The sequence below is a fragment of the Solea solea genome, chromosome 15, assembly GCF_958295425.1.
Source record: "Solea solea chromosome 15, fSolSol10.1, whole genome shotgun sequence".
NCBI classification, from domain to species: domain Eukaryota; kingdom Metazoa; phylum Chordata; class Actinopteri; order Pleuronectiformes; family Soleidae; genus Solea; species Solea solea.
The window spans coordinates 22545698-22558461 of record NC_081148.1 but is presented as its reverse complement, the minus strand read 5'-3'; the positions used below and the strand labels follow the sequence as shown (position 1 = coordinate 22558461).

The window sequence follows — 12764 nt, the reverse complement described above, 5'->3', positions numbered from 1 at the left end:
TAATCACTTATGAAAATAATTGTTAGTTGCAGCCCTGATTGTAAACACAGCTTTGTTTACTATGTGACTCCACAGAGTTTATTTAAACACAAAGTAACAGCAGACTCTCTCTCTAATTCTATTCTTCTGCCACATGAAGGTGAAGGTGAACATAATTGGTGAGGTGGTGGATCAGGGTTCCACTGATCTGGCCATCGACCAATTTGGATTTGAGCCCCATGCTGCCATTTACTCCATGCGCCCGGACGTGAGATGCATCATCCACATGCAAAGCCCCGCTACAGCAGCTGTGAGTACGATACACAGGCTCCATTGTAATCAAAGTTTCAACCTGCTGCTAAATGCTTATTTTCCACCAGAGGGGGAAAAAAAGGCCTGAATTAAAAGCAGCCTCCCTGCATCTAGTTACTTTAGCTGCAGACACCCTGTTACGTGTTTTTACTATTTCCTTTGAAGCCTAGTTGTAAAATGCACAGCGTGTCATGAACATTAACGTTCAGTTTTTATTTATGCCTGAAAGCAAAAGGAGTAAGAGAGAGAGAAAGAAAGGGCTTCTATTCAGATGTTGGTTTGTCACTGTCTCACTCGCCTTTATCCCACGTTAACAGGTGTCCTCGATGAAATGTGGAGTCCTGCCCATTTCCCAGGAGGCTTTGCTTCTGGGAGACGTGAGCTGCGTTGGTTACCATGGCAGCCTGGATAATAAAGAGGAGAAGGTGGAGTTTCAGAAGGCGCTGGGCCCGACTGCCAAGGTACTGTCAAGCCAAAGGGACTCCATTAGTGGCATTCTCATTTTCATAGGAGCAGGCTTTCAACGGCAAAGTTATTATATCACACTGAACACACAAGGTGCAGTTTGAGCTCTTTTATACCCATTTCTTTTACATTAATGTTAAACAAATAAATAAACTTGCCTGAGGGATGTGTGTTTTGGATTTGAGTTATTGGTTACCTGACAAGTGTAAAATGTAATTTAATAGCCAGGTGTTTGGCACATTGAAAAGACAAATTTAATATTTAGTTTTTTAGTTTTTAAATGTGCAAAAAAGCAGCATAAACAGCACAACATGGGGACTGTTTATGCATAACCAGATGGATGATAATGCCATGTGTGAATGTAGCCACAGTAGATGATGATGATGGTCTATTAAGCATCTCAATTGTATTTTTTGTGTGTGTTGTGTAGGTGATGATCCTGAGGAACCACGGGCTGCTTGCTTTGGGAGAAACAGTAGAAGAAGCTTTTCACTATGCGTACCACTCACAGCAAGCCTGTGAGGTCCAGGTAAATAATAATCCACTGCTATTTTCCTACCTGCAGTACGGCTGTAAGTTTGTCCTTCTGTTAGCAGCTTCCTGTCGACAGTTTTGGTCGGATCAATCCGAATGATTTGTGATGGGGTAGGTGATCACCCAAGAGTGTTGCCATTAAATTTTGATAAAAATCGATCCACTGATTTATTTAAAATGATCAAATATTAATAGAAATCCCTATCTCTTATAATGGGCAAAACTGTAAAAATTTCTCATATCTATATCAAAACTGACAATTTTGGTATGTGTATGCAGCAAACTCTTACCGTCAGACTGAGTTTCATCCCGATCTGTTCCACATTGCGGATTTGGCAGCAATTTAAATATAACATGCTTCAGTCCCATTTAACAAGTTCAAATGAGAATATCTCAGCAACATCCTTACAGATCATGTGAATATGTTCTGGTTTCTTTGCTCCACATAACAAAGAAATCATTAAAAGTGAATTGTTTTGGTTTGTAGACAAAAACAAGACATTTGAGATCATCATCATTTCCAGGTTTGAAAAACACTGATTGTCATTTTTCAACATTTTCTGACATTTTTTGGACCAAACAATTACTCGAGAAAATAATTAATAATAAATGAAAATCATAAGTTGCAGCTCTAGTATTTTGTATCCAGTGGATCTAAATGTAAACATGTCAAGTGCCGCTATGTAAAACATAGGTGGTCTTTGAGTGCTTTTGCTGACATTAACCTTTGCCAGATACAGGGTTCCCACGGGTCCTTGAAATCCTTGAAAGTATACTAAATAGTACTAAATAGAGATGGCTCATTGAAAGTGTTTGAATTTTGGAAGAAGTTAAGTTGATATTTAGGTGATATCCCTTGTTTGTTACAACACCACCTACTGTTTCATGCGCCCTGCATTTCTTGATGTACATAGACTAGGCCTACACAGAGGAAACTTGAGTCGTAATTACTAGCAGTGTTGTGGACACTGTCCACTGACCTCTGTCTGACATTGATGTGAGATTCCATGCAGAACAATAAGCGAGTAACGTTAAACGAGAGAGCAAATTACGTGACGCCTGGGAAATGAAAATTCCAAGATCTCTGTCTCACCAAAGAAAATTAGACTGACTTTGACCAAGATCCCAAGGACAATCACCTGTCCAGATGCAGAGTGTGCTGCAAATAAATAAAACTGGACACCCTGGACGAAGTGGCTCTTTGGTCCTTGGATTTGAGGGAATTGGACCTGGAAAGTCCTTTAATTTTACTATCTGCAGGGTTCCCACACCTCAGTTGACATCAAAAGTAACGGCACCATTTTGGCCGAAACAATTTCAAAAGTACTGTTTGTAGAACTTTATACATACACACCTTTTGAATTTACGCTTATTTGTGTGATATAAAATGAAAGGGAAGCCATATAGTATGAACAAAGTGAAGTCGGATATGTGTCAGAGCGCACTGCTCACAGTCAGAGCCAGGTGGCGCCCTGCAGTGTGTCTGAAACTCACCATCGCCCTGACGCATCTGGACTCCGTATAAGTTTTTCCTTTGTTTTTGACACTTTTGACAGCTCTGTTTGCACATAATTACTATTCTGCTTGAAATGAAAGTCTCTACTGTAGATTTGAAAAAAGAGAATTCTGAAACAGTTCTGTGTAAACAAGTAAAGCAATACATCAGGGGAAACTCGACAGTGGCTTTTAACACCAAAATAAAGAATTGCTTTTATCATATGTATGTGTGTAGATTGAGTTTTGTCTGTTTTTTCTGGTTTGTTTTTATAGGTGAATGCTTTGAGATGTTCAGGCGGCACGGACAACCTTGTGCTGCTGGACAGGGAGAAGTTTAAACCTCTGACCCAGGGAGTGGCCTCTGCCGGGGTGGCGATAGACAGTGAGGTCAAGTGGAAAGTAGGCGAGGCAGAGTATGAGTCCCTAATGAGGATGCTGGACAACCTGGTGAGTGAACCCTGACCTGTGGCTTTTTTACCCGCATCATGCTCTGACTTTCCTGTTTCAGGCTAATTTCCTCAGGACGTGTCTGTTTACTCAAATCTGTAAATCTGAGAATGATTTTGTGTTAATGTAAACTTTTATGATTATGTAGAAAAACATTTTTGCATTTGTAATTGTGATCTGTGTTTGCCGGGCTGCTGTGATTAGTCTACACGGAGTTTTAGTGTCGACTTGACGTAAAAATACAGTAAATAAAACCACACGGAGGTCAACAAATTTAAAAATGGAGAGATACGGAGAGATAAAGAAAAGCACTTTCTGAATTATGGAAGCTTTTTGGAGCTGCAATGATTAATTAATCAATTACTCTGTTTGAGTTCTTGTTGTTTTTAAATAATTAATTCAAGTTCTCTGATATTTCTTTCTTTTAGCTTCTGAAATGTGAATATTGTCTGTTTTCTTTGCTCCATTTAACAAAGACATCATTACAAAAGTGTGTGGACAAAAAAAGACACTGAGATCATTATGAGGTTTGGGAAAAACAGATTGAATCTTTTTCAACATTTTCAGCTAATGGCGCAATCATTTATTTCTGAAAACAATACTAGTGTCTGTTCAGAATTCTAAATCTTCTGTTACCTCTCCAGCTTGACATCATGTTCTGTTGAAAAAGACCTGGAACTACTGATTGAGACCTTTTAACTCATCAGGAAAATGTTTACTGCTGGTATGAATCAAGTGGGAAGTTGGCTCATTTTCCCCACAGACATTCATTCATTCAAACCGAGTTCTATTTGCCCCCTGGTGGCTATGCAGTATATTATTTCTTCCAGATTTAAAGGCCCATTTTTACTCCCATTTTCGTACGTTTCACATTCGCCTTTCCCAAATTGTATCCCCATCACTACCATACATGCATCCATGTGTCTTTTGCGTTGGTATGGACGCAATACTTCCTCTAGAGGCCAGTGCCGAGTACCAAGTTGCAGGCATGGCGAGTCTTGGCGACCATTGAAGAGTTTATTTTACTGTGCTTGATCCAAAATAGATTGATATTCAAGCAGATTTTGCAAGTTGTAAGTTGTGACATTGATGGAGAATATTACTCATTGGTGTTGCTGATGAGAGAGATCGAACGTTCCGTCCTTCACCATCTTTTGAGAAGAATATAAATGGCCTAGAACGTGATATTTAACGAAGCTTTCTATTGTAGCAGTAGTAGTTTACCAAAGTAAATGTTATTTGCAGCCTCAGTTATATAAATGAAGTTATGAGCAAAGAAATGTGTCTTCTAATCAGAAAAAACAATCTTGCCCCATGTGTTTTTCTGTGGCCGTTCATAGGTCATTTCGGTTGCTGTGCCGCAGCTTAAACTCTGCTCTTCTAACCACATCGCTAATAACCAGAGGCTGACAATCTGTGAGCACTGAACATGTCAGACTGTGTCTGTTTGAGTGAGCTTCTCTCTAACAACCGTGGCTGCGGTGGGGCTGCAGCTGTGCGATCATAGCCTTCCCATTCTCTCAATCATAGCCTCCAGGTGGCGAGGCGTGTGCTGTGGGCAGTTGGAGCAACACAGACCACACAATCACTGAGTGAAAGTAGTCCAGTGGAGTCAATTTGGAAATAGGATTTGGCATTTTCTCAAACACACTGTCGAAATACGTCGGCTCAAAGTAGAGTCAACAGCAATGGGAGGTCTGTTCTTCCAGGCCGGATGAGTTTGCTCGTGTTTGTGAACGAGATAATCCTGGAAGTAATCCCGATGGTGCAATCCAAAACAAAGACACAAACTCCAGCCCCAGTTGCACTAAAAGTCACAAGAGAAAAGGAGAAGATGAATTAGAGCAAGCCGTCTTGTTTTACAGCAACAATATAAAATGAAAAAAGATATAGTGCCACTGTCATAAAGCAAACACGGGGATGGAACAGAGAGATAACTCTTTTGTACAAACACATGAGGAATGTGGATGAGGAGACGGTACGTCAATGAGAACACTTCTCCTTTTTATTCCTAATCTGTGATCCAACCATCTGTCCCGTCATTTTGTAAAAAAAAAGAGTCACAATTGAGAAGCAAACAAACAAAAAATAATGGCCTTTTTGTCTGAGCAGTTATATTCCATTTGCTGTCTGTTGAAATGCACTCAAATGAAAATGGTTACTTCAGTTGGTCCTGAACTAACTGTAGTTTGAATGAACTTGGTTCATTTGAGTGTCATTAACTTAAGTTTGTCAGCCATTTTCTCTTTTTTCCAGTGTATTGTTGTCATATAGTGTAATAATGTTTAAATAGCTTTCATATAAACAGCTTAACAACTTAAATTTTAATTAACTCTGCTATGAAGGCTTGTGGAGCTTTACTCGGCTCTATTTAACTTGACTCTACTTTGTTTGGTATCAGTCACATCGTTTTCCATTACTTAACAGTACCTCCTCAACATGGACGGGGTCGTCATAGCGCGGCTGCACGGAACTACTGACGTTGTTTTATATGCGGCACAAACGAGTGACTTTTAAAGCAGTTGCTTTCAGTGTGCGGAATCATTAGAATCAGTTCATTAAAAAAAGATTTGTTCACAGAGTTGTTCAGTACCTCCTGCATGACCGTAGTGCAGACTGCGTCTGACACAGTCACTGAACTGAAATACGATTGAAAGGGTTGTGATTCATGTGATTAATTCAGCTGGCGTGGAAACTTGTCGGAGCAGGTACCAAAAAAAGCTAATCACTAATTGAAAAGCAAAAATAAACGGGTAGAGTCGAGCCGTGCTAGAACTGTATAATGGAAGAGTGTTTGGTTCAGTGAAATAACTGAAGGGAAATAACAGTTATCACTTCATTCCCAAAACACTTCATTAATAAGTGTTGTGGGAATCAACACGTGTTTATTAGAGAGAGAGGGAAAGCTATAACTTTTGGCAGGAACTTAGCCAGAAGAATAACATCTCTGACAGCAGCTTTAAATGTTGCTGTGTCGTGTATTTTTGGCTTGTCCACTGACTACAAAATTCAGAAATATGTGTGTTTTGTCTGTTGTGGTAATGAATAAAATCAGTCACTCCTCGGTCAAATACAGAGCTGTTTATTTAGAGAGTTATACAATCGAGACACCGTCCTTAGTGAATAAGCAAATTTCTTCCTCTGCTGCTTTATTTTGGCAGTCTAGACTCTGACTCGGCACTTTCACTGGCACAAAGTTATTATGTGTACGCCGTGATCTAAAATGGCTGCATCACTGCTGAGATTGAGAGAGGGGTGGAGTGAAAGACACTGGTGTCCATGGTGTTATCCTCTGTTGAGTGTGTGTGCACTGTGTTTCCACTGTGTTGGTTGCTTGTGGTGCATTCAAGACTCACTCTGGAGGAAATAAGTAGAAGGGCAAACTTATCCAATAGCAGTGGGGAAAGGTGTCGATCACCTCTTTTAAAGGTTTACCCTTTAAAAACCCACTGATACTTTTTAGTGTAAAAGATGTTAGTAGATTTCTGTGGACATAAAAAGGGATGAATCCGAACACACTGGTTGGGTTTCTCCTAGAACAATGGTTCTCAAACTGGTAGAGCTTCCTTTGGTGGTGCTCTGGTAGAAAATCAGAAATACTGTTCTACTACTGTAAATACTAGGTTATGTCATGGGAGTGGAGCTGAGAAATTTTTTTCCATTTTCAACTTTCACATGTAAATTTTACCAGGGTCCTTGAGATTTTGGGCATGGGAAAGCCCTGAAAAATTAATTTGAGTGAATAATTATTTTTAGGGTCCTAGTGCACAAGATGCGGAGGACCCTAATAATAGTAATTAAAGTCGCCTTATCTCTCGCTCCATTTTAATCAAATTTCTCTATACCACTGTCGGAAATATATGTGAGGAAGTGGAGGATGATGATGAGAGAGTAAATTATCTTTTTAGGAATAAACCTGCCTCCTGTGAAAAGTCTGCAGCTCACTTTTCGGCCTATTTTTACACTCAGGTGGTGCTTGGTGTAAAAAAGTTTGAGAACCACTGGTTTAGAACATTAAAAGTGTGTAATTTACTACCATAGTTGCCGTGGTGACCCGCATTCTGATCAAAGGAAGGTGAGGACAGTGTTTTCTCCGCGTGAGACTGGGCCGAAGCAGCTCTTTTATTGATATATTGGTCACATTTCTACCCCATATCTGCTGTACTTACTGTCCAAACACCACCAAAGTCAGCTTGTCGACTTGCAAAGTTTGAAGCCCGTCAAACAAACTATTGGACAGTTCTGCGATGAACAGACAGACAGACGGATAGACCTTCCCTGAACTAATGCAGGGATAAATGCTAATCCAGCCTACAACTGAAAGCTTAATTGTAAAAAACAATTCCAAACACACAGAGATTTTCTTATTTCTGTAACGAAGTCGAACCGCCTGCAAGAGGTTCTATTGTGATTGCAGCAGGACACTGATGGCTTCAAAACAGTCCGTCGTTTTCTGCTCGTCTTTTCCCCTAACCCTTTGATGTATTGTTAACCACACACACACACACACACACAGCAGACGTCTTTCAAAAACCCAAAGTTTCATCTTTTCCCCTCTGAGAGTGGGCATGTCTGCAAATATGCTGTTTGTATGTACAGCGTTGTCTAAATATTTAACGGCATTGTGTAAGCGGAGCTCTGCTGTTACTCTTTGTACTGTATGTTGTGTTTTTTCATCGTTCGTATGTCTTATTCAGAAAGTCTGAAAATGAACGCTGCAGTGAGTTAGTTCCCACCTGTTACAGATAACAGTTGAGAAACTGTGTGTTCGATAACGTTCTCCTCCTCCTCGTGTGACCTTGCAGGGATACAGAACAGGCTACCCGTACAGGAACCCCATTGTCCGCGAAAAGCCCCGTTCCAAGAATGACGTGGAAATCCCCGCCACGGTGTCCACTGTGCCGCTAGAGGACGGCGAGCTGGGTCTGCGCAGCCCCTTTAAGTTCATGGCGCAGAAGCAGCAGAGGGAAAGAACTCGGTGGCTCAACTCCCCCAACAGCTACCTGAGGGTCAACGTTCCTGAGCCGTCGCCGTGCGGCGACGTCAGCCCCAGGACCAAAACCATGGTGCGTTTGATTCTCGGGTGTAACAACAAACTTAACAATGTAATCTCCTCTGAAGGATGTTGTGATCCTCAGCTTGGAGCTGCTCTTCCTCTTAGAGTACCCTGCCCTCTTGTGGCAGGTTTTAAAACCTGCATTTATTGAATTGTCTCTTTTTTTTTCTTCCCCTCAGTGGATGAAGTCTTCACAGCCAGGCAACAGCATGGGCACCCCAATAAAGATTGAGGACCCCAACCAGTTTGTCCCACTCAACACTAATCCCACAGAGGTTCTGGATAAGAGGAACCGGGTCAGTTTGAAAACATCATGACAACATGAAACATCATCATCATAGAGATATTTAAACACTTAAGAATTGTAATTTTCACAAATGTATGTTTTTGTTATCGCTTCTTTTTAATATTGCATATACTCTATGCATATGCATATTAATTTCCTTTTGTTTGTGTTTTGTATTTTTATATTCTTTTATAAAAACATCTTATTTAAAATGATAGTTTTACTTATATTTTGTCACTTGTTTACCTCTGATTTTTTTTTGCTGCTGCAACGACTGTTTTTCACTGGTGTGGGGTCCAAAAAAGTCAAATCTAATCTCTAATCCACCGTATGTTATTTTGTAAAATAGAAAATATTTGCTTGACATACTGTCAGAATTAATTGCTTTTTACTAAAAATGAAAAAAATCAAACTCAATCACAAAGCAGATGGATTGGTCTATTGTAGATCAGACAGTAGAGAAAGATTCCTAAACTAGGTTTAATTTTTTAATTAAATATTTCAGATTAAAGAGCAGCACAGAGGCGACCTGATGACTGCAGGACCAAAGTCTCAGTTACTAGCAGGCATTGTTGTGGACACCATCCCAGGACCAGTGAGTATATTCATTATTTAAATTCACATAGGTTAAACTTCTGTCGTACTTGTTTCACAGTAAATCTGTTCTGTACACACTTTTTGACATTAAAACATGTGTTGCTAACCCTAACCCAGCTCTTAACGAATGACAACTTATCCAGTGACAGAGAGCATTAGGGACACAGGAGTTCTCTGTGTGCAAAGTTAATTCCTTTACCTTTTTATCAAACTCAAAAAATATTTGCTTTTATTGTGGCATACTGTAAAAACATCTCTTTTGATAAATATAATAAACCCACTCCAGGGTAATGTAAAACAACCACTTATACAATCAGGTCACTGTACACTAACAGAAAATGAAGCATAATTACTTTATCTTCTGTTTCACCTGAATATTATACACTGCACCTTTTTTTTTTTATTTATTTGTTTATGTTGTGTATAAACTGGTTCCATCTTTATTATCAGAGAAGCCAGTGTTAAAATGTAACATTTCCTTCATCTCTCATATTTTTAGGACTTCATACAATAACTTTTTTGCATACTGTAGTTTTAACCCTTCGGTTACACCCTGTTGTCACCGACAGGATTTGGCATTCGTACGTCTCAGTACCGTAACTCCTAAACGTTTTTTTTTTTCATATCTAGAAAATTCAAAAACAACAGAAATCGTCCAATCACAGATGAGATTGACCAGCACGTCACATGATTGTGATGTCAGCTTCTCAGTACCGCGTTTCCTAAACGGTTGAATAACTGCCAGATATTGAAAGTTGAAGTTATCTTGGAGAAAAGGGAGCAGAAGCACTCACTCATTGAACATTTTTGACAATTCTACAGCCATAAAATCAAACTAAATCCTGATTATCATGACGGTCATAAGAGGGTTAAAGAACATACAACATGGAGAAAGGGGGAGGCTCAGGTCAGCCTGTCCTTGTACGGCTCTGTGAGATCACTCACGGTCATTCCTGTTTTAATTTTCTTCTCCTCTCTTCCAGGCTTTCATCATTGAGGATGAGGAGCAGACTCGCTCTCTTCCTCCGAACCCTTTCAACGAGCTCACAGAGAAGGTGCTGGAGGAATACAAGAGCCTGGTGGAGAGAAAGCAGCATGGCCAAGAAGGTGCTCATTACTATTCTTCACACAGGTGTTTTCCTCACCGTGTCACAGTTCCACTGCTCTTCCTCCACTTACGTTAATCCTGTGTCAACTCTCGTGGGCTCATATCTTGACACCACCCCCTGCAGATTATGGGGTGCATGATGTTCTGAAGATAATCCTTTTGGGGTCATGGAGGTCAGCAAAGAAAGTGAGATGCAGAGATAAAGCTAATGTTTGAGGGATTACAGCAATGTCTGAGTTACCTTTATTATTAACAACAATAATTGTAATAATAATATTATGATTTTTTTTTACCTACATTTTAAATTCCAGATGAAGTGGAAAAACAACATAATATATAGCAACGATGACATCTGTGGTCATATTTCATAGAATTTCAAAATAAAAGTCTTTGTTTTATATGTAACAATGAATAATTTACGAATGAAACACAAGTGACCGTGTTCTGTCAGAGGAACTGAGAAAACATGGACTTTAGCCACTTAAAACAATCATTTATGATGTGAAATGAATCTTTCCGTAAAAAACGGACAGAAATATTAACGATTATGACTTTATATTTAGCCACATGAAATTGATTGGCGGGCCATAAGCGGACCAGGGGCCACGAGTTTAAGACCTCTGGTCTAGACAATATTATTTAATGTTACTGAATTTTACTTCTATGATCTGTTATCCAATTTTTTGAGCAGAACATAAAACATTTTTATGTTATATATTCTCTTACATTATGCCACGTTTGTGCCGTAATTATTGGAATATTATATATTAAAGGACGTATCAAGGTACATTTAATAAAAGGGAAAAGTGACAGAACACACAAATAATGATGCAAAAAACTCATTAGTTTTCGTATAATATACCAATAACACCCCAGGCTGTGTACTCACTCCAAAGGGAATGTTCTTATATTGGAAAATAATTATATTATGAAAAAACAGACATTTAAAGGGTTACAATGCTGGAAATTATAGTTTTTTTTAATGATCTGGACTAAAATCAACACATTTAGTATTAGGGTTAAAGTCTGTGTCATGAGCCTGTTGATGGAAATGATGGAGCTGCTGTATATATATGATATTCACAGAAACGGCAAGCTTCCTGTTAAACATGTCATCCGTTCATGGTTCTTGTGAAGTCAGTTCACAGCGACGGTGAGAGATGAGCTGCAAAGACTTCAGTCGTGTCAAACTAGTCATGTCTTTGTCATTGAATTCAGCTGCAGGATACAATTTGTGTGTGTGGGAGGGAAACATCTATTTTTACCATCAGTCAAACTTTATTTATGTAGAACTTTCCATAAAGAAAAATGTGATTTACACAAAAATGACATTACAGAGCAAATCCTTCAGCGGCTTAAAATACCCAAACTGATAGGAAATATTAAAATAATAGAATACAGTATTAAAGGAAGATTACATTAATAAATAAAAACACACTAAAAAGACAATGTAGAATATGAGAAATAAGTTTATGACAATGTTATTTTTAGAATAATGTGTGTAATGATTTTTGATTTTAACGTACATTGCGGTAAAAAGCACTTAAAATAATTGACCGATGGTGTATTTCTATTATCACGATAATCACAAATGCGGAGAATAAGCTAATATTTCTCAGGAAGGACTCATCCTAGTGATGTATTTTGAAGTCCACAAGGGGGCGCCTGCATCTCTACATATGTTAGACAAAAAATATCCCTCCTAAAACAAAGAAAACCTGAAAGAAACAACTTTTTTCTTACCAAAAATGAAGGTCAAGTGATTAGTTACATCACAGGAGTTATTGATCCACTTCTTCCTCCATCACTAACTCTAAATGTGTTTTGTGACTTCTGTGTGTGACCAAACAATGCAGCAAAGCAGCAGCCTCCTCTGTCCATGTGAGCTAAAAATGCTCCTTTTGTCTATGGACTTTAGTGCAGGAGAGTGAGAGGTTTTACTTAAGTTTTCCAGCTCAACAAGGCTGTCTTATGCCAAGATAAAGCAGCAATATATAGATATTCTTAAGATTCTTTTAGTTGAATCTTGTTTTGTTTTTTTGAATATTTTTTTGAATAATTAAAGGCTTTCAGCTTCTAAAATGTGAATATTTTTGCTCCATTTGACAAAGAAATCATTAAAAACTGGAAAATGTTGGTGTGTTGACAAAACACGACTTCTGAGAACCTCATCATTTCCAGGTTTTGGGAAACATTATTCAACATTATTCAACATTTTCTGGACCAAACGAGTCAAATAATCCACAGATAAGAAAGTAAAAAAGTAGCATAAAATCACTTTAAACCAAGATGTTTTCATTTAAATTACTTAAAACCCTTCCACAGAAGATGAAGATGCCACCGATGCAGATGAGATGACCACGTTTGACGGCTCCACCATCTCCCTGTCCCTCTCTCCCATGATGACGCCATCTAAAGGTGATTAAATCTTAACATTTTAACATATTTGTTTTTGAAATCCCCGACTGCATGATTCCACTTTT

General features: G+C 38.8%; 1 protein-coding gene across 4 annotated transcripts in view; it reads left to right on the top strand.

Annotated features, from left to right (window-relative positions):
* Positions 1-12764, top strand: part of add3b (adducin 3 (gamma) b) — a 33821-nt gene that overhangs the window by 18195 nt on the left and 2862 nt on the right. For all 4 annotated transcript variants that reach the window (XM_058651102.1, XM_058651100.1, XM_058651103.1 and 1 more), the window contains 9 exons: positions 140-289; positions 609-752; positions 1187-1285; positions 3061-3234; positions 8040-8300; positions 8470-8586; positions 9082-9171; positions 10157-10280; positions 12607-12699. In XM_058651102.1, coding sequence (XP_058507085.1) covers positions 140-289; positions 609-752; positions 1187-1285; positions 3061-3234; positions 8040-8300; positions 8470-8586; positions 9082-9171; positions 10157-10280; positions 12607-12699 — 1252 coding nt within the window. The remainder of the gene's footprint in view (positions 1-139; positions 290-608; positions 753-1186; positions 1286-3060; positions 3235-8039; positions 8301-8469; positions 8587-9081; positions 9172-10156; positions 10281-12606; positions 12700-12764) is intronic.